This window comes from Mobula hypostoma, chromosome 3 (assembly GCF_963921235.1).
Source record: "Mobula hypostoma chromosome 3, sMobHyp1.1, whole genome shotgun sequence".
Classification (NCBI taxonomy): Eukaryota; Metazoa; Chordata; class Chondrichthyes; order Myliobatiformes; family Myliobatidae; genus Mobula; species Mobula hypostoma.
The window spans coordinates 204,545,121-204,564,106 of NC_086099.1; the positions used below are offsets into that span (position 1 = coordinate 204,545,121).

At 41.2% G+C, this 18,986-nt stretch overlaps 1 protein-coding gene across 4 annotated transcripts in view; it reads left to right on the forward strand.

The window, feature by feature from the left end:
* LOC134344498 (disco-interacting protein 2 homolog C) overlaps positions 1-18,986 on the forward strand; it is a 664,610-nt gene that overhangs the window by 467,487 nt on the left and 178,137 nt on the right. For all 4 annotated transcript variants that reach the window (XM_063044395.1, XM_063044396.1, XM_063044397.1 and 1 more), the window contains 2 exons: positions 5,477-5,568; positions 8,071-8,181. In XM_063044395.1, the coding sequence (XP_062900465.1) occupies positions 5,477-5,568; positions 8,071-8,181 (203 nt within the window). The remainder of the gene's footprint in view (positions 1-5,476; positions 5,569-8,070; positions 8,182-18,986) is intronic.

The following is an 18,986-nucleotide window of genomic DNA, read 5'->3' on the forward strand; positions in this document are numbered from 1 at the left end:
ATTCATTAGTTGGCTACACGCATATGTGACCTCACTACAGTACTTCTTTTAATGGAACCCTGTACGAAATTGAGAGATTACATTACATTTTGGGTGGGCAGAGAGGATGTTTAGTTTATCACTGCTGCAGGTCCTTGCAAGCTGTAAGTTCGATAGCAGTTTGTAAGTAAATCCTGTGAGCTGTCAGTCTTTAATCCAAGAAGGGGGTGGAAGTCAGGGTGAGTAGAAAACATTTCAATTAGGGAAAAAAAAATCAGCATCATCTCTTTCTAAGCCTGATACTAACAGTTACAAATATAAATCAGACATGAGCTTGCTGCAGGCTTACAATACTTTTATAACTCTGACACCATAGCAACACAGCCGTTTCCAGAAATGTAAATTTGATTGTTGGTTTGATTAAGTATATTGCTATTCATCACTTTCCAATGACATTTAAATTAATTATGAAATAAGAATCCTGATTATTTTTGATGCCATTAAACTATCCTAATCACATTATTAAATCTATCTCCATTTTGCAGTGGTGTGACTTTTGTTTAAAGATGAGATTTTGCAGACCAACCACTTTTACCAGCCGTTTAATCCTAGAAATTATTACATTTATTTAACAACAGATTAGAGGACTGGCTTTAGGTATCCATGAAAACTTTTCTTTTCAATCTTTAGTTCTGTTTCTGTAGGATGTGGGTAAATTTGACGTCTTCTTTGGTGTACAATTGACATCAAATTGTTTACAGCTATTTCTAGACTTGCCTACGGATGAAGCAATCACTATGTCATGGTAAGAGAATGTCACAGGAGTGTGCAGAGCTGATATGAAATTGAGTTTTAAATTAGTCATGATCCTCTTTTTTTTGACATTGATTTCCTGAGTGATATTTTTTTCTTTCTTAAATCTTCTTCCGGAATAGTTTATTGAAAATGTATCTATTTGTTATGCCAAAAGTCATTAAATCAAAATTTCTGTAGCCTATTCATCAGTGCAAGGTTTTTCCACTGACAGTGCATGAAATTTAGTGGCTTTAATTTAAGTCTTTCGAGTTTTTTAGTGATTATATTCACATATGTAGGCAGGTATTGAGTTCCATTTTGGAGGAAAATCCAAATTTGTTTCATCATTATGTAAGTAGGCATTTGGTATTTGGTGAAAGAAAGTAAAATACGTGTTTATTTTGCATCTCCTTGTAGAGATGTCAGGCTTTGCCTCATTGATCACGTCTCTTTGCAAGGCTGAATGCTGAAGAAAAATATGCTCAAAAATAGTTTTTGTGAATCAGCAGAAGGAGCTAATTGTACAACATTAGCCTGTTAATGTCATTAAATGGCATGTAGTAATTTACCTCCATTTTAAGGATTTAGTGTAATATGTTGTATACAATGAGATTCATTATGATCTCTTATAACCTTGCAAATAACAAATGTCCTTCAGTGACAAATACGCAAAGAAGGCAAAGATTAGGAATCTGCTTTGGAATCTGGCCAGGTTTCTTGTAAAATTACATTGGCCTGCCTTCCAATGACAAAGGGTGGCATTTTCAGACATGTATTCATTACAGTGTTGAGCAGCTCGCTTCAGGGTGGGGAAAAAGATGAACTGAACTGAGAGTTTATGTGGAATGCAAGGTGTCTCTAAAACAGAGGTTCCCAACCTCTCTTATGCTGTGGACTTCTATTAAGCAAGGGGCTGTGGACCCAAGATGGGAGACCTTGTTCCAGAATGAAAGGATAAAGATCATATTTATTACAGTTCATAGTCTGACACTATTATTTGCTTTGTTATGGTATGTTCAGCAGCATGTAGTTAGATAAAGTGGATCTTTACTGCACCTTTTGAAATCCTCTTGTTGAAGTATTGTGTAATTTGAAGCACAATGCTCTACAAGGGATGCCAGTTTTACATGGGACTTCAAGTTATAAGGAGACACCACACAAAAGGCCAAGTTATTGGGCATGTTTAAAGCAGAGGCTGATAGGCTCTTGATTAGTAAGGACATCAAAAGTTTCAGAGAGAAGGCAGGAGAATGGGGTTGAGAGGGATATTAAATCAGCCACGATACAATGGTGAGCTGACTCGATGGGATTGCTCCTATGTCTTATGATCTCATGGTCTTTAATTGGACTTTCATTCAAGCAGCAGTAAGATTGAAGGAAGAATGTGGCAGAGTTGTTTGAAATAATTAATGTTTTCCGTTGGCAAGTAGTTCAGTGAACTAGGGATGCAGATATAATGTAGTGTAACTATCTAAAGATCAAGAGGAAGGCAGTTTCACTATTTTAGAGTAGTAACTCTTAGCAATGTGAAGTAGAGATGATTATTCCCCTGTCTATCAAGTGTATTAATGAGAGAAATTTTATTCAATTAATTCATGCAACCATGATTGGTTCATTGCCATTTTTGGAGAAATCATATATTTTTGTTGGGAGAAATTGGTATAATTTTTGCTTCCATCATAATTCAAGCAAACCTTGCTTGCTGGCTAAATTAGCTTTTCATGTGCAGTTGGCTATTAACTGCAACTCGTTTCTCTAACCCGACGTTCAACTTACCGTATGATATGGTGCTGACAGGAAATACAGTTTCTACTGCAGTAGGTTATTATGATCTGGATGCCTGAGATGATGGGTAAAGCAAAGTTGATAGTTTCCATCATTAAACTAAACAAAATTAAAGGTAAATATTTGAGGGGCAAAAAGAAATAGTTGGAATTTGAAGAAAGAGCAGGGATTTTTTTCAAGGAATTTTTCCAAGGACTAACACAGATACTATCGACTTGTAGTATTTCAAATTGCAAACCTCACTTTTGTCAGAGTCCTTCTGTGATAGGAAAGACCTAGAGAGTAAAGCACCTGAACCATCTGGATACGGTTATTTTCCCAGTCTTGCTGGGAGAATCCAGTATTGGCAAGTATAACGAAAGGTTTACTTCAATAACCCTGTGGAAATGAGGGGTAAATTGTCCTGAAATATTTTGATTTGGATCATAATCCAGTACATGGAAGCAAGCAGTTCAATTTCACGTAGAGAAGTACGTACACTTGGAAGTGCCCACAATGGATTTTACACTTCAATTCAATTGCACATTGCATAAATAAGAATGGTGAATGATTGAATTTCTAGGCTAATCTGTTTCACCAAACACTTAACTCCTATTTTGCTACCAGTCTGATTGCTTAGGTGAAATTTGATAATTGTCATGAAATTGCATCAATTTTGAATGAAGTGCAGATGATGGTAAAATATTATTGCTTTGAAAGGTCACTTCTATCCATTTTCAGGCTCGTGTATTATTGACCAAGATAATTGATTTGTTCACTTTGTTTTATTTGAATTGCAAATAAGACTGCTTGGCAAATTATTTATTAGCTTTTACTCCAAAACCTGCAAACGAACATTAACTGCAAACATTCGGAAATAGCAAAAATTGATCGTTAGGTCACATCTTCCACTTAGAACAGATTGTTCTGTTCCTACCTCCTGGTTGTCACCCACTTTTCTCCCTGGATGTTGCCAGTTCTGAGGCATCTTGGCTGCTGTTCAGAGTCCCAGGATCCCAAGGCAGCAGAGCAAACTTGCACAGAGTTCTCAGCACATCGGCTGGTACCGAATGAACAATTCCAACAGGCCTGTTGACTTGCGTGGTAGAAATAACTGCAGACAGAAGGATAAGTTCCCTTTTAATTCATTTAGTTGAAGTGACCCAAATTTATTTACTTATTTTCAATTATGTTTCAGTGTGTTTTTGAAAAAAAATTTTGTTGAATATTTTTCAATGTTTTTAAAAGTCTCAGTCGACATTTCAGGCTGAAACCCTTCATTGGGACGGGAAAGGAAGGGGTAAGAAGCCAGAATAAGAATGAAGGGGATGGAAGCTTTCCAGTCCTGATGAAGGATCTCAGCCTGAAACAGCAACTGTTTATTCCTCTCCATAGATGCTGCCTGACCTGCTGAGCTCCTCCACCATTTTATGTGTGTTGCTCTATTTCCAGCATCTAAAGAAGCTCTTGAGTTTAAAAGTCTCAGCCAGAATTTTGACCTCTGGAAAGCCTGGGGCCAGGTGCCAAAATAATCCAGGGTTGGCACTTGCTCTTGGGGAGCCTGCACCTTGCGGTCCTCGCTGATCACCTTCCACACAAGAGTATGTCCCTAGGCCAGGTGATTGGTGAACTTAGCTCAGCTCAGAACCTCTAAACCACCATCCGAGCAGTTGTTTTGGCAGAGAATAACAAAGGATATGCCTCATTCTCCTTTTCTTCTTTATTGCTTCTTGTGAAGAAGACATGTAGAGTGGATGACTTCTCTTGCAACTACAAGGACACGTAGCTTGCATGCTGTAGAGAAGCTCAGTTGATTCTCTGCAAGGTTTCTTTACTGCCATCTTCTAAGAAATTTCAAGATCAAGGAATGGGTCATCGAATGCATTGGTATTGTGCCAGGAGTGATGTGTATGGTCTTATTTTCCTATTACGCACTGCTATTTCAACTTGAGTTTCTGTGAATGATAAGTTAGTATATAAGCTCCAGTTGGAAAGGTAACCCCTACACAGTTGTTTGCTTGTATTCTGTAACACCTGCTTGCCTGAGCTAAATGCATTGACTTAACTCTAGAAATATGCTTTGAAAGCTATAGAAGTACGTTGACAGACCAAGGTATTTTCATCCACTTTAGCAGTTGGGTGGGGCTATGCTGGAATGTGTAAACAGTCCAAAGGAGATTCACCAGCTGAATCCGAAGATGAGTGAAGAGAAGCTGTGCGGCTCCCGTGTGTGTTCCCTGGTATTGAGAAGAATAAAGATTGGCTTCTTAAAACATAAGGTCCTAAGGGACTTAGCAGGGCAGATGTTGAGAAATTTTCACTTGTGGGAGAAACGTGAACAGGAGGAAGTAGTTACAAAGTAAAGGACCAAACATTTAAAACTGAGGTGCTGTACCAAAAGGTCTCGGCCCAAAACGTTGAATGTACTTTTTTCCATAGATGCTGCCTGGCCTGCTGAGTTTTTCCAGCATTTTGTGTGTGTTGCTTGGATTTCTAGCATCTGCAGATTTTCTTGTTTGTATATGGAAATTTCTTCTCTCAGGCAGAATTGGATAAATGTTTGAAAGACTGAGGGATTAAAGGTTATGGGGAATTGGCACAGAAGAGGAGTTGAGGCCAATGTAGATCAATCACAGTCAGACCAGGCTTGAAAGGCCTGCTGGTCTACCCCTATTCCCACCTTCTTGTGTGCTTATTAAATCTGCTTATTCACTTGCATAATATTTTGATGTAGGTAGGGAAATCTTTTCTCTTTTCTCTTTTTGCATGATCTGTCAAGTGTTCATGCTTGTTCAGTGTTGATGTGAACTATAAAGCCATCCTCCTGTTTTCTACATAGTGTGGCATGAATTGGATCTTTTATGATCAAGGAAATAAGCATAATACCTACTGTGGCTTTGCTTGTTAGTAATCATTTAACATTGCATCTTGTCATCAGGGAAGCTGTGGACAAGAAGTATGAAAGTGGCCTACAACATCCTGCATAAACTGGGCACCAAGCAGGAACCAATGGTCAGGCCTGGAGATCGGGTGAGAATTCTGCTCTAGTGTAGCTCTGATTTGCAAGCACTGTTTCAAGGTTCACTCAGTCACTTCCTAACTTCAGTTGCTCTGTGATTTCATAGTTCTGAACCCAGCAAAGGAACATGCGGCTAAATTTCAAGGGGTGTATTTAGGGCAGAGATTGATTGGTAACAGTGTTAAGGGTAATAGGGAGAAGGTAAGAGAATGGGGTTAAAAAATCAGCCACAATTGAATGGCAGAGCAGACTTAATAGACAAATGAACTAATACCGCTCCTATATTTTATGGTCTAATCATGTTCATAGAATAACATCACTATATTCATGCAACAAAGACAAACAGAGATTGGAGGATGAGATGAAAGATTTAGTTGTTTCACCCAGATGGTGATGAAATAGGGAAGACTGTAAAGGAAGTGACAGGGTTTGATTGTATCAGCATCTGGCAAAGAAAGGTCAATGAAAGGAAATAAAATTTGTAATATTTACCAGATCCTTCTAATTTAAAGTCACTTCATTTGATAATTATGAATCTAATTCTCAGACATCAAAGGTTGTTACATTCATATATTTTCATACAATTTACTGAATATTCAGAGCTGTGATTATTCTGACTGGTGCCTGTTATTCTGAAATCTCAACCCTTGGAATTCCTGACATTTTACCCGCAACTATCTTTCCAGCGTAAAGTCAAAATAGGGAGGGTTGCTGGTGATTACCACTTGCAGTTTCTCAGCTAATGAGATAGCCCATACACATATGCACCAAGATCTAGACAATATCCAAGTTTGACCTGACACGTGAAAAGTTGTGGTACACATTCCACTCAATGACTGTTTCCACTACAGGAGGGCAATTACTCCTCTGAAGCCCTTTACAATCCCGGGCAGTGCACATGGTTAGGGCGCCATGGTAGTGTAGCGGTTAGCACAACACTGTTATAGCTATAGGGTGTCGAAATTCGGAGTTCAGTTCTGGTATCACCTGTAAGGAGTCTGTACATCTTCCCCATGGAATAGCTTGGTTTTCCGCAGGCACTCCAGATTCATTCCGCAATCCATAGGTTAATTGGTCATTGTATACTGTCCAATGATTAGGTTAGGGTTAACTTGGAGTTGTTGCTACATCACGGCTCAAAGGGCTGGAAGGGCCTATTCTGTGCTATTTCGCTAAAATAAATTTTTAAAAAATTAACATCATGGAGTCAATATCGACCAGAATTTCAACAGGTTTCTGTAGTCAAAATCCCGTAGCAAAATCTAGATGTTTAGGTTGATTGTTCAGTGTGATGAGTGACCCTCTTACTCTTTGCCTCTTCAAAGCCCTCTCAGAACCTCTAAGGAATGCTTTAATGCCTGCAACTCCAACAACACTCGAAGTTTTCGCCATTCAGCACAGAACAACCACACCTAAAACATTCAGTTCATCCGTACTCTCGATGTGAAGATGCTGTCCACAGGATGCATTGCATAATTTCAACATGCACCTTGAATGTGCCTCACCTGGAAGAAGGGTAGCACATACCTGCCAACATTCCCAAGTTGCACGTCATGCTGATAGACACTATGTCCCTTTAAAGTCATCCTTTATTTCTTTGGCTCATAGGAGTTTCTCCAGTACATGGGCTGCTTCAGTTCGAGAAAGCTACTGTGGAGCAACTCTTGTACAGGCCACAGCTGCTGCCCCATCAGGACATTTCTATTCAAAGGTCAATGTTGGGCACTAAGCTGAGAGTTACTTTCCTATGTCGGACATGATATCTTTGACCAGTCAGTGCACTTTAAAAAAATAGCCATCTAGGCGTTGATTATATCCCTTAAGCTCTGCAGAATAACTCAGAAGAATTTAATTTCAGCTGTGCTATTTTTGAATATCTCGAGGATGTGAGAGTTAATTAGATAGGAAAGGATTAGAGGGATGTTCACTCAAGGTGGACCAAACAAAGTTCAAAGTAAATTTATTATCAAAGTACATATATATCGCCAATTACTACCCTGAGATTCATTTTATTGCTGGCATTCACAGGAAAACAAAGAAATTCATTAGAATCAATAGAAAACTGCACACAAAGACTGACAAACCACATGAAAAAGAAGACAAATGCAAATTTTTAAAAAAGTAAATAAATAATACTGAGAACATGACTTGTAGAGTCCTTGAAATTGAGTCCATAGTTTGTAGAATTCATTGTTACTGGCTTAGAGGACATATTGGTTAGCTTGGTCAAGTTGCTCCAAAGGGCCTGTTACCATGCTGTATAACTCTATGACTCTACCTTACAAATGTTCTCTAATATATTTTTTTATCTTATTCTATCTTATTCTTATCTTATTCTTATTATCTTATTCTTATCTTATTATTATCTTATTCTTATCCTATTCATGCATGTGTAGATTATATGGGAAAACTGATAATTCCACTTGATAATTTCAGGCCAGGGTTTAGATTTCTGCATTATGGTCTTTTCTCTTCTGCAATACTTTAAAGCTGCCTTTATTGTTTGCTTTTAGGTAGCCCTTGTTTTTCCGAACAACGATCCTGCTGCCTTTATGGTTGCTTTCTATGGCTGCCTATTGGCAGAGGTAGTTCCTGTTCCAATTGAAGTGCCCCTGACAAGAAAGGTAAGATGAATTCTTCAATCTTAATAACAGTAGCACAGGTTGAGATTACCTTAAATTGTCCCTGTGTCTCTGTGTCTCAGGTCATAGCCAGCTAATAGACAATAGACAATAGGTGCAGGAGTAGGCCATTCAGCCCTTCGAGCCAGCACCGCCATTCACTGTGATCATGGCTGATCATCCACAATCAGTACCCTTTTCCTGCCTTCTCCCCATATACCATCACTCCGCTATCATTAAGAGCTCTATCTAACTCTTTCTTGAAAGAATCCAGAGAATTGGCCTCCACTGCCTTCTGAGGCAGAGCATTCCACAGAACCACAACCCCCTGTGTGACACATATCAAAGTTGCTGGTGAACACAGCAGGTCAGGCAGCATCTCTAGGAAGAGGTACAGTCGACCTTTCGGGCCGAGACCCTTCGTCAGGACTGGGTGTAGTCCTGACGAAGGGTCTCGGCCCGATACGTCAACCATACCTCTTCCTAGAGATGCTGCCTGGCCTGCTACGTTCACCAGCAACTTTGATGTGTGTTGCTTGAATTTCCAGCATCTGCAGAATTCCTCGTGTTTACCCTCTGTGTGAAAAAGTTTTTCCTAAACTCCGTTATAAATGGTCTACCCCTTATTCTTAAACTGTGGCCTCTGGTTCTGGACTCCCCCAACATCGGGAACATGTTTCCTGCCTCTAGCGTGTTCAATCCCTTATTAATCTTATATGTTTCAATCAGATCCCCTCTCATCCTTCTAAATTCCAGTGTATACAAGCCCAGTCGCTCCAATTTCAACATTTGACAGCCCCGCCATCCCGGGAATTAACCTCGGGAACAAATCTGGCCTAAAGACACTTTTTTACCATCATCATTGTCTTTTTTTATGTTTTCTAAGTAAATATGTAAGTTTTACTAATGTGAACAGTAAAAAGAATATCTGCAAATGGAGAGTCTGCTTAATATTTTGAGTGTGGCCTGTTGTCAGAGTTAAGAGTTGAAAAATGACACATCTATTAAATTGAACAAAGAGATGGGGGTGGTAGTTGGGGAGCTGAGAGGAAAGGAGGAATAGATGATTCATCAGAGTGTACCCTTAGAGATTCTGCTGAAAGCCTAGAAGTAATGACAGTTGATGGAAGATGTATGAAAATCAGCAAGGCGTGAAATCAGGATGATGGCAGGGAAGGAGAAATTGTTAAAGTGTGGAATACAAATGCGAAAAATAAGCGAAAAAGTTACAGCTTTCCACAAGTTGAAACAAGAAAGGGCCAACATGCTGAGTTCAGACCAGTTCAGACCAGACAAGTTTATCATCCGTCCCAAAAGTTATTTTTCTTTATTCTGAGGTTGTTTTTCTTCCCCTCCAGTTAAAATACATGGAATGAATTTGTCCCAGTGCCGTGCCTAAGAGTAACCCAGCTTGATAAAATTTTCAATAAAAGAATCTGTAGCTGCTGGAAATCGAAAGCAAAAATGTAAAAATCATGAAACACAGATCAGTCAATTTTAATGGAAAGAACACTGTCTTGGATAAATTTGAATTGTGTACAAGATGAAAAAATACTGATGTAGTGTGTGCTGTCAGTTTATTGGCTTGAAATATGACTACGGTTGTGTTGCATTAAATTAGTATCTTTAGTATCATAGTATAGGAAACTGCAGCACAGAGACAGGCTCTTTACCCATCCAGTCCATGCCGAACCATTTAAATTGCCTAGTCCTACCGACCTGCACCTGGACAATAGCCCTCCATACCCCATGTAACCATCCAAACTTCTCTTGAACGTTGAAATTGAACTTACATCCATCACTTGCAGCTCTTTCCACACTCTCGACACTCTCTGAGTGAGGAAGTTTCCCCTTAGACATTTGACTTTTCACCCTTGACCCATGGCCTTTGGTTGTAGTCCCACCCAACCGCAGTGGGAAAAGCCCCATGCATAGACCCTATCTATGCTTCTTATAATTTTGTATACCTCTATCAAATCTTTTCCTCAGTTTTCTACTTTCTAGAGAATAAAGTCCTAACCCATTCAATCTTTCCTTGTAACTAAGGTCCTCCAGGTCCAACAATATCCTTGTAAATTTTCTCTGTACTCTTTCAACCTTATTTACATTTTTCCTGTAAGTAGGTGACAAAATCTGCACACAATACTTCAAGTTTTGGGCCTCACCGACATCTTGTACAACTTCAATATAACATCCCAACTCCTGTATTCAATAAACACACACAAAAAAATGCTGGTGGAACGCAGCAGGCCAGGCAGCATCTATAGGAAGAGGTACTGTGTCTAACCCGATAGTTAAATATACCTTACGTATTTGGTTTCAATTCAGAAAATTTTTTGATCTTAATCAATTTGGGTTAGCGATTCCTATTTTAGGTAACATTTTTTCCTCCCTCCTTTACGGATTGTGCTTTTCAAATTTGGAAGACTAAGGGTATTTCACGGTTTTTGGATTTATTTTTAGATGGTTCCCTTATGTCTTTTGAACAATTATCTAATAAATATAACTTATCAAGAATACATTTTTTTAGATATCAACAAGTTAGAAATTTCTTAAGTACTATACTTTCTTCCTTTCCAATGCTTCCTCCTACATACATTTTAGATACTATAATCAACCTTAATCCATGTCAGAAAGGTGCATCGGCTATGATTTATAATATTATTATGAAACTTAGGAAAGCTCCATTTGATAAGATTAGGGTAGATTGGGAACAGGAATTGGGGTTTACCATTTCCGTGGATGACTGGGGCAGATTTTACAATTAGTCAATACTTCCTCTATCTGTACTAAACATTCCCTAATTCAGTTTAAAGTTGTTCATAGAGCTCATATGTCCAAAGATAAGTTAGCGCGCTTTTATTCTCATATTAATCCTTTTTGTGATAGGTGTCCAGGGCAGATAGCCTCTTTAACTCATGTTTTGGTCTTGCCCTACTTTGGAAACTTTTTGGAGAGACATTTTTAATATTATCTCCAAGGTATTGAATATAGATATCTCTCCTCACCCTATTACTGCTATTTTTGGACTACCTAAAATTTCCAGTAATCTCTCCCCTTCAGCCTGTAGAATGATTGCATTTCTTACTTTAATGGCGAAAAGATGTATCTTACAACATTGGAAAGAGCTTAATGCTCCAACTACCTTTTTTCGGTTTTCTCAGACGATATTATGCTTGAATCTGGAGAAAATTAGAAGCAATCTTTATGACTCCTCAGTTAAATTTGAACAGACTTGGAGATCTTTTATTCAATATTTTCATTTAATGTAATATATATCCTTCTTGTTTTTTTTACTGTTTTTAATGGAGGTCGGGATTGAGGACGTGATTTTAAGTTTAACTCTGTTTGGTTTCTAGTTAGCCCATTGCTTTGCTTTGCTTTTAGTTAGTTGCACGGTGGGGTTTTTTTGGGGGGTGGGTTTCCTTTTCTCTATTGATATATATATAAAATTAGTATACTATTATGTTATCTTGGTATGTTATGTTTAAATTACATTGTAGTATTTTTTTTTGCATTAATATCTTCTGTAATTTTATTATATTCTAACAGTGTATTAGTGTCTATATGGCTTACCTTTTTGTATACTTATTCAATAAAAAGATTTAAAAAGAAAGAAAAGGAAGAGGTACAGTCGGTGTTTCGGGCCGGGACCCTTCGTCAGGACTAACTGGATCCCGGCCCGAAACGTTGACTCTACCTCTTCCTATAGACGCTGCCTGTCCTGCTGCATTCCACCAGCACTTTTTGTGTTTTGTTGCTTGAATTTCCAGCATCTGCAGATTTCCTCGTGTCCTGTATTCAATACTTTGATTTATGAAGGCCAAGGTGCCAAAAGCCTTCTTTATGATCCCAGCTACCTGTGATGCCACTTTCAATGGATTATGGACCTGGATTCCCAGATCCCTTTGTTCTACCGCACACCTAAGTGCCCTACCACTCACTGTGCAAGACCTGCCCTGGCTGGTTCTCCCAAAGTGCAACACCTCACACTATCTGCATTAAATTCCATCTGACATTTTGCAACCCGTTTTTTCAGCTTGTTTGGATCCCGCTAGAAGCTTTGATAGTCTTCCTCACTGTCCACTGCAACCCAATCTTGGTGTCATCGGCACAAAGTGAACTTAAAACTGTGCTAAAGGGAGAGAAGAAGAAATGAAGGCTTGACACCTGTTTTTTTTATTATTAAGTGCAATTGTGAACACTAGCCAGATCAGAAATGCTGATCAAGTCAACTAGTTCCCAAAGAGAACTCTGACAGGCCAATCAGATGGTTCACTGCTGCCCAGCGATAGACATAGAACAGGCACAAGGGTCGCTAGCCCCTGTACCCCAGCGGTGGAGGTATGTGCTATGCATGACCTGATCTGAAAGCATCATGTTGACTCATAACAGATCATGTTCACGGTGGAACAGCTTAGTCAAGGATGGGGTGATCAGCACAGATGGACAAATTGTACCTCCACTACCCCATATGAAATGACATCCAAAGTATTTGTGGATAGTCCTGTTTATTTACCATAGAGCTAAACACAGTGGTCTCTTTGTTAGGTGTAGGAGCATGCCTGATAAAGTGGCCATGAGAGTGGGAGCTGGTGTGGTCTGCTGTTGTAGCCCATCCACTTCAAGGTTTGACGTGTTGCGTGTTCAGAGATGCTCAACTATACCCCACTGCGGTAAATGTGGTTACTTGAGTTGCTTCCTGTCAGCTTGAACCAGTCTGGCCATTCTCCTCTGACATCGTGAGCTTCACACAATAGACAATAGACAATAGGTGCAGGAGTAGGCCATTCGGCCCTTCGAGCCAGCACCGCCATTCACTGTGATCATGGCTGATCATCCACAATCAGTATCCAGTTCCTGCCTTATCCCCATAACCTGTGATTCTGCTATCTTTAAGAGCCCTGTCCATCTCTTTCTTGAAAGCATCCAGAGACTTGGCCTCCACTGCCTTCTGGGCCAGAGCATTCCACATATCCACCACTCTCTGGGTGAAAAAGTTTTTCCTCAACTAAATGGCCTACCCCTTATTCTTAAACTGTGGCCTCTGGTTCTGGACTCACCCATCAGCGGGAACATGCTTCCTGCCTCCAGCGTGTCCGATCCCTTAATAATCTTATATGTTTCAATCAGATCCCCTCTCACCCTTCTAAATTCCAATGTATACAACCCCAGTCAGTCCAATCTTTCAACATGTGACAGTCCCGCCATCCCGGGAATTAACCTTGTGAACCTACGCTGCACTCCCTCAATAGCAAGAATGTCCTTCCTCAAATTTGGAGACCAAAACTGCACACAGTACTGCAGGTGTGGTCTCACCAGGGCCCAGTACAGCTGCAGAAGGACCTCTTTGCTCCTATACTCAATTCCCCTTGTTATGAAGGCCAGCTTGCCAAGCAAGGAATTCCATTGTATCTTGTTGTATATAACAATGAATTCATCTATTCCAATGCACCTTCAAACAAAAGTTACAGAGTAATTAATTACATGAATACATACTCCTGTTATGGGCCAAGGAGTGAAGTGAGTGTGCGGAGAACCTCTTTTATTTTTGTGCATCATTTTAGCTAAAGAGAACTTTTTTTTCTGTGCTCATCACGATCTTGACTGTCTGACACCCTAATTAACTGAAAGGAGTGGGCGTTTCAGGGTGGCCAAGGACATTAGCCTGTGAATTATGCAACGTTGACAGATAATGGGAGAGCGTTAGAGGTGATCAAGAAGACTTGTCAAGATTTTTCCATGACTGATTAATGCTGGAAAGAAAATAACACCTTGCAAGTGAAGTGGTATGAATCACAATATTGACTCCGGAGATAATGAAACATAGATTCTGAGGGTCCACAGGCTTTACTTTTGTACGTTGTCTTAGTTCCAAGTTGAAGCAATCAAAATCAGCGCCTTCATTCCCTAGTGCCTTCCTCCTTCCTTTCCAGTCCTGAGGAAGGGTCTCGGCTCGAAACGTCGACTGTTTATTCATTTCCATCGATGCTGCCTGACCTGCTGAGTTCCTCCAGCATTTTGTGTGTTCCCTGAGCATTTTTTCTCATTTGTGGCAGGCATTAGTTTACTTGAATTTATGGAGTTTATTTAAGGGGAATGACAACAGAAAGTCCCTTGCTGCGCAAGCAGAGAAAGATAATGCCTATTGTGCTGTTGGTCTTTTGTTTTGCAATATTATTACTGCATTCCATTGTTATTTTGTGAAAGTAATGAATCTCCCACTTGCTAAGTAACTGATCTATAAAAGATTGGACCCACAACTACACACCATCTGTTATCCACATATTGCTGATGTCCCACAGGCATGGTGATGTTACAAATGCATTATTAACTAATTTAATGTAAGATGGTTTCAAGAATTTATTTTTAAGTGTAACATAGAACCCTTTTAGCTGTCACATGTGGTAAGTGTTACTCCTTGGCAGGAACCATATTTAATTGCTGTGTATGTTTACGGACTGTTATTGAAGATCTGTCATCTTCGTGCTTTTTCAATGCTGCTTACTTTTGATAATGAAACATACTTGAATGCATTCTGTGTACTTCCCCTGCCTAGCCCCACGGTCTTCTCCTCTGTTTCTTGTAGTTCTGCTCTCACTCCACTTCCTCCCTCACAGAACAGTGTTAGATTTTCCAAAGTTCTCACCTTTCACCCCATGAGCCTCCGCGTCCAGTATATCTTCCGCCGTTATTCCGCCAGCTGCATTCCGATCCCTGCGTGAGCCACATCTTCTCCTTCCTCCTTCTCACTCCTTTGCGCCTTCTGCAGGGACCAGTCTCCACACGAGACCCTGGTCGGTTCATTCCTCTGCACCCTTCGCTTCCTGACCTCTGGCACTTTCCCCTGCCCTTCCAATCCTTACACCTCCTTCATCACCATGCAAGGAGCTAAACAGACCTTCTAGATGGGACAAAGGTTCACATCCATCTCCTTCAACCTCTTCTAGTCTACTTGCTGCTTCTGATATAGCTGCGCTAGATCGAGGATACCAAACGCAGACTCAGCGACCTTTTTGCAGAACGCCGGTGCTCAGTTCACAATGGCCATCTGCCGCTCCACTCTGTTCCTGATTTTGACTCAAAACACTCACAGTACCTATACCCCTCAGCCTCCCACAGAGGGTGCTTAACTCACTGAGTTCCTGCAGCAGATTGATGAGGGGTAAATGTCCATAAATACGCAATGGGGCTCAACAGACAGTCACTTACAGAATTTGATCCAAGGGACATGAATACTAGAACACTGGGCTCAAAACCACAGATCGACATATTCGGTCAGTGAGTCAGTGAGCAGCATCGTACTGTGTGGTGGTTAGCGTAACGTATCTCAGCACCAGCTGTAAAGTCAGAGTTTAATTGCCTCCACTGTGTAAGGAATCCTCTACATGTGAGGGTGGGTTTCGTCCCACATATAAGATGAATGGGTTAGAGTTAGTAAGTTGTGGGCACGCCATGTTGGTGCCAGAAGCACCGTGACACCAGCGGACTGCCGTCAGCTCATCCGCAGGTTCTGTTTATCATTGACGCATTTCACTGTATGTTTCTGTGTTTTGATGTTTCAATGTACGTGCGACAGATAAAGCTAGTCTTCAATCTTAATCACACTGCAAGGATCAATCGCCTCGGAGGCTCATGGCTGTGGACTCACTTTCGGCTGCAGTTTGACGTTTAATATCCTCAGTGCTGAACACAGTTACTATTTTTGCAATTTGAACGAGGTCTGCGGCCATCGACACAGCACCAAACTGACTGACTCAGTGACCGTAACCATCGACACAGCACCGAACTGACTGACCATTCACCATCGACACAGCACTGAACTGACTGACTCAGTGACAGTAACCATCGACACAGCACCAAACTGACTGACTCAGTGACCGTAACCATCGACACAGCACCAAACTGACTGACTGACTATTCACCATCGACACAGCACTGAACTGACTGACTCAGTGACCGTAACCATCGACACAGCACCAAACTGTCTGACTCGGTGACCATAACCATTGATACAGCACCAAACTGACTGACTCGGTGACCACAACCATCGACACAGCACCGAACTGACTGACTGACTGACCATTCACCATCGACACAACACTGAACTGACTGACTCAGTGACAGTAACCATCGACACAGCACCGAACTGACTGACTGACTGACCATTCACCATCGACACAGCACCAAACTGTCTGACTCGGTGACCATAACCATCGACACAGCACCAAACTGACTGACTTAGTGACCGTAACCATCGACACAGCACTGAACTGACTGACTCAGTGACCGTAACCATCGACACAGCACCAAACTGACTGACTCAGTGACCGTAACCATCGACACAGCACCAAACTGACTGACTGACTGACCATTCACCATCGACACAACACTGAACTGACTGACTCAGTGACCGTAACCATCGACACAGCACCGAACTGACTGACTGACCATTCACCATCGACACAGCACCGAACTGACTGACTCGGTGACCGTAACCATCGACACAGCACCGAACTGACTGACTCAGTGACCGTAACTATCGACACAGCACCAAACTGACTGACTCGGTGACCACAACCATCGACACAGCACCGAACTGACTGACTCAGTGACCGTAACCATCGACACAGCACCGAACTGACTGACTGACTGACCATTCACCATCGACACAGCACCGAACTGACTGACTGAGTGACCATTCACCATTGACACAACACCGAACTGACTGACTCAGTGACCACAACCATCGACACAGCACCAAACTGACCAGTGGCCATTGGCTTCTTGACTGACTTTACTCAGCGGCCCGTGACTGTAGACTCAGTTCTGGGGCCTCTAAGGCTTGACCTTTATTGTTTTGTGTGGACCGAGGACAAATCCTTGCAAATGATAACACCGAGGAATTTAAAGTTGCTGACCCTCTCCTCCTCAGATCCTCCAATGAGGACTGGCTCGTGGACCTCTGGTTTCCTCCTCCTGACGTCAATAATCAGCTCTTCGGTCTTGCTGATATTGAGTTAGAGGTGGCTGTTATGGCACCACTCAGCCAGATTTTCAACCTCCTTCCTATCTGCTGATTTTTCACCACCTTAGATTCAGCTACAACAGTGATGTCATCAGCAAACTTGAAAATGGCGTTGGAGCTGTGCTTAGTCACACAGTATAAAGTGAATAGAGCAGGGGGTTAAGCACCCAGCCTGCAAGAAACTGCAGATGCTGGAATCGGGAGCAATGAACAATATGGTGAAGGAACACAGTGGAGGTCGAGCGTCATCTGTTGGGGAAAGAGAATTGTCGATGTGTCAGGTCAGGGTCCTGAAACAAGACCAATAAAGGCACAAGAGACTGCAGGTGCTGGAATCTCCAGCAACAAGCAATCTGCCGAGACGTCCTGTCCCAAAACATAACCAATCCCTTTCCTCCTGCAGATGCTATTTAGCTCACTGAGTTCTCTCAGCAGATTGAGGCTTCATATATTGTATTTTTAGTCGTTTTTTTTGTCCGTTTCTGGTGGAAGGAAGTATCTTGCCAGCAGAAGCTGCTTGGAAAGTAGAATATCTCTTATAGTGAAAAGCTGTATCATCATGTGTTCACATTTTAAAATTGAAGAACAAATGAAGCTCTGACACCGACCCTACTGTCCTTGCCAGAGTATTAATGCCCAGTGGACTGGAGATTCTATTCTCGTCAGTGGCCACTTTATTAGGTACACCTGTACGCCTGCTCGTTAATACAGATATCTAATCAGCCAATCACGTGGCAGCAACTCAATGCCTCAAAGCTTGCAGACATGGTCAAGAGGTTCAGTTATTGTTCAGACCAAGCAACAGAATGGGGAAGAAATGCGATGGACCGTGGAATGATCGTTGGGTCCAGATGGGGGTGGTTTCAGTGTCTCAGAAACTGCTGATCTCCTGGGATTTTTACGGACCGCAGTTTACAGAGAATAGTGCGAGAAACAAAAATTATCCCGTGAGCGGAAGCTCTGTAGGTGAAAATGCCTCATTAATGAGAGAGATCAGAGGAGAATGGCCAGACTGGTTCAAGGTGACAGTAATTCAAATAACCACACGTTACAACAGTGGTGTGGAGAAGAACATCTCTGTGCGTACAACACATCAAACCTTGTAGTGGATGGGTTACAACAGTAGACCATGGCAGATTCCACTCCTGTACCAAATAAATTGGTCACTGAGGGTATATCTGGGCTTTTTACCTCAGCACCTTGTTGTAGGGAGTTCCACATACACCAGGTGGAGAATTTCCTCCAAGGTTGTTCTTCTGTCTTGTACTGTTGGCCCCTTAGTTCTAGCCTCAGGCATTTGTAACATCTGCTACAGCAGCAGAGTTACTTAATAAAGTGGCCATTGAGTGTAGCTCTCAGGCAGAATCGCAGAACTCAAACTTAATGGATGAAGAAGTCATACAGGAAGAAGATGGCATTGATTCAGAGCAAGTTTTGGTTGATTCTCAGGTCAAGTCAAGTCAAATCAAATTTATTTATAAAGCACATTTAAAAATAACCCATGTTGACCAAAGTGCTGTACAAACCATAAGAGGTAGCTAAAATCACAAATTTCAATAGTCCAAGCGGGAGGATATAAGGGCGTGGATGACTTTCTTGAGTTCGTTGAAAGAGAGAAACGGCTTGGTTTTGCCAATAGTACGAAGCTGGAAAAAACTGGCTTTTACTACTGCATTAACTTGCTTGTCAAACTTAAAGGCGGAATCAAATATCACACCAAGGTTTTTTGACATGGGGTTTGACAAGAGTGGACAAGTTTCCAAGACTGTCGGTAATCACT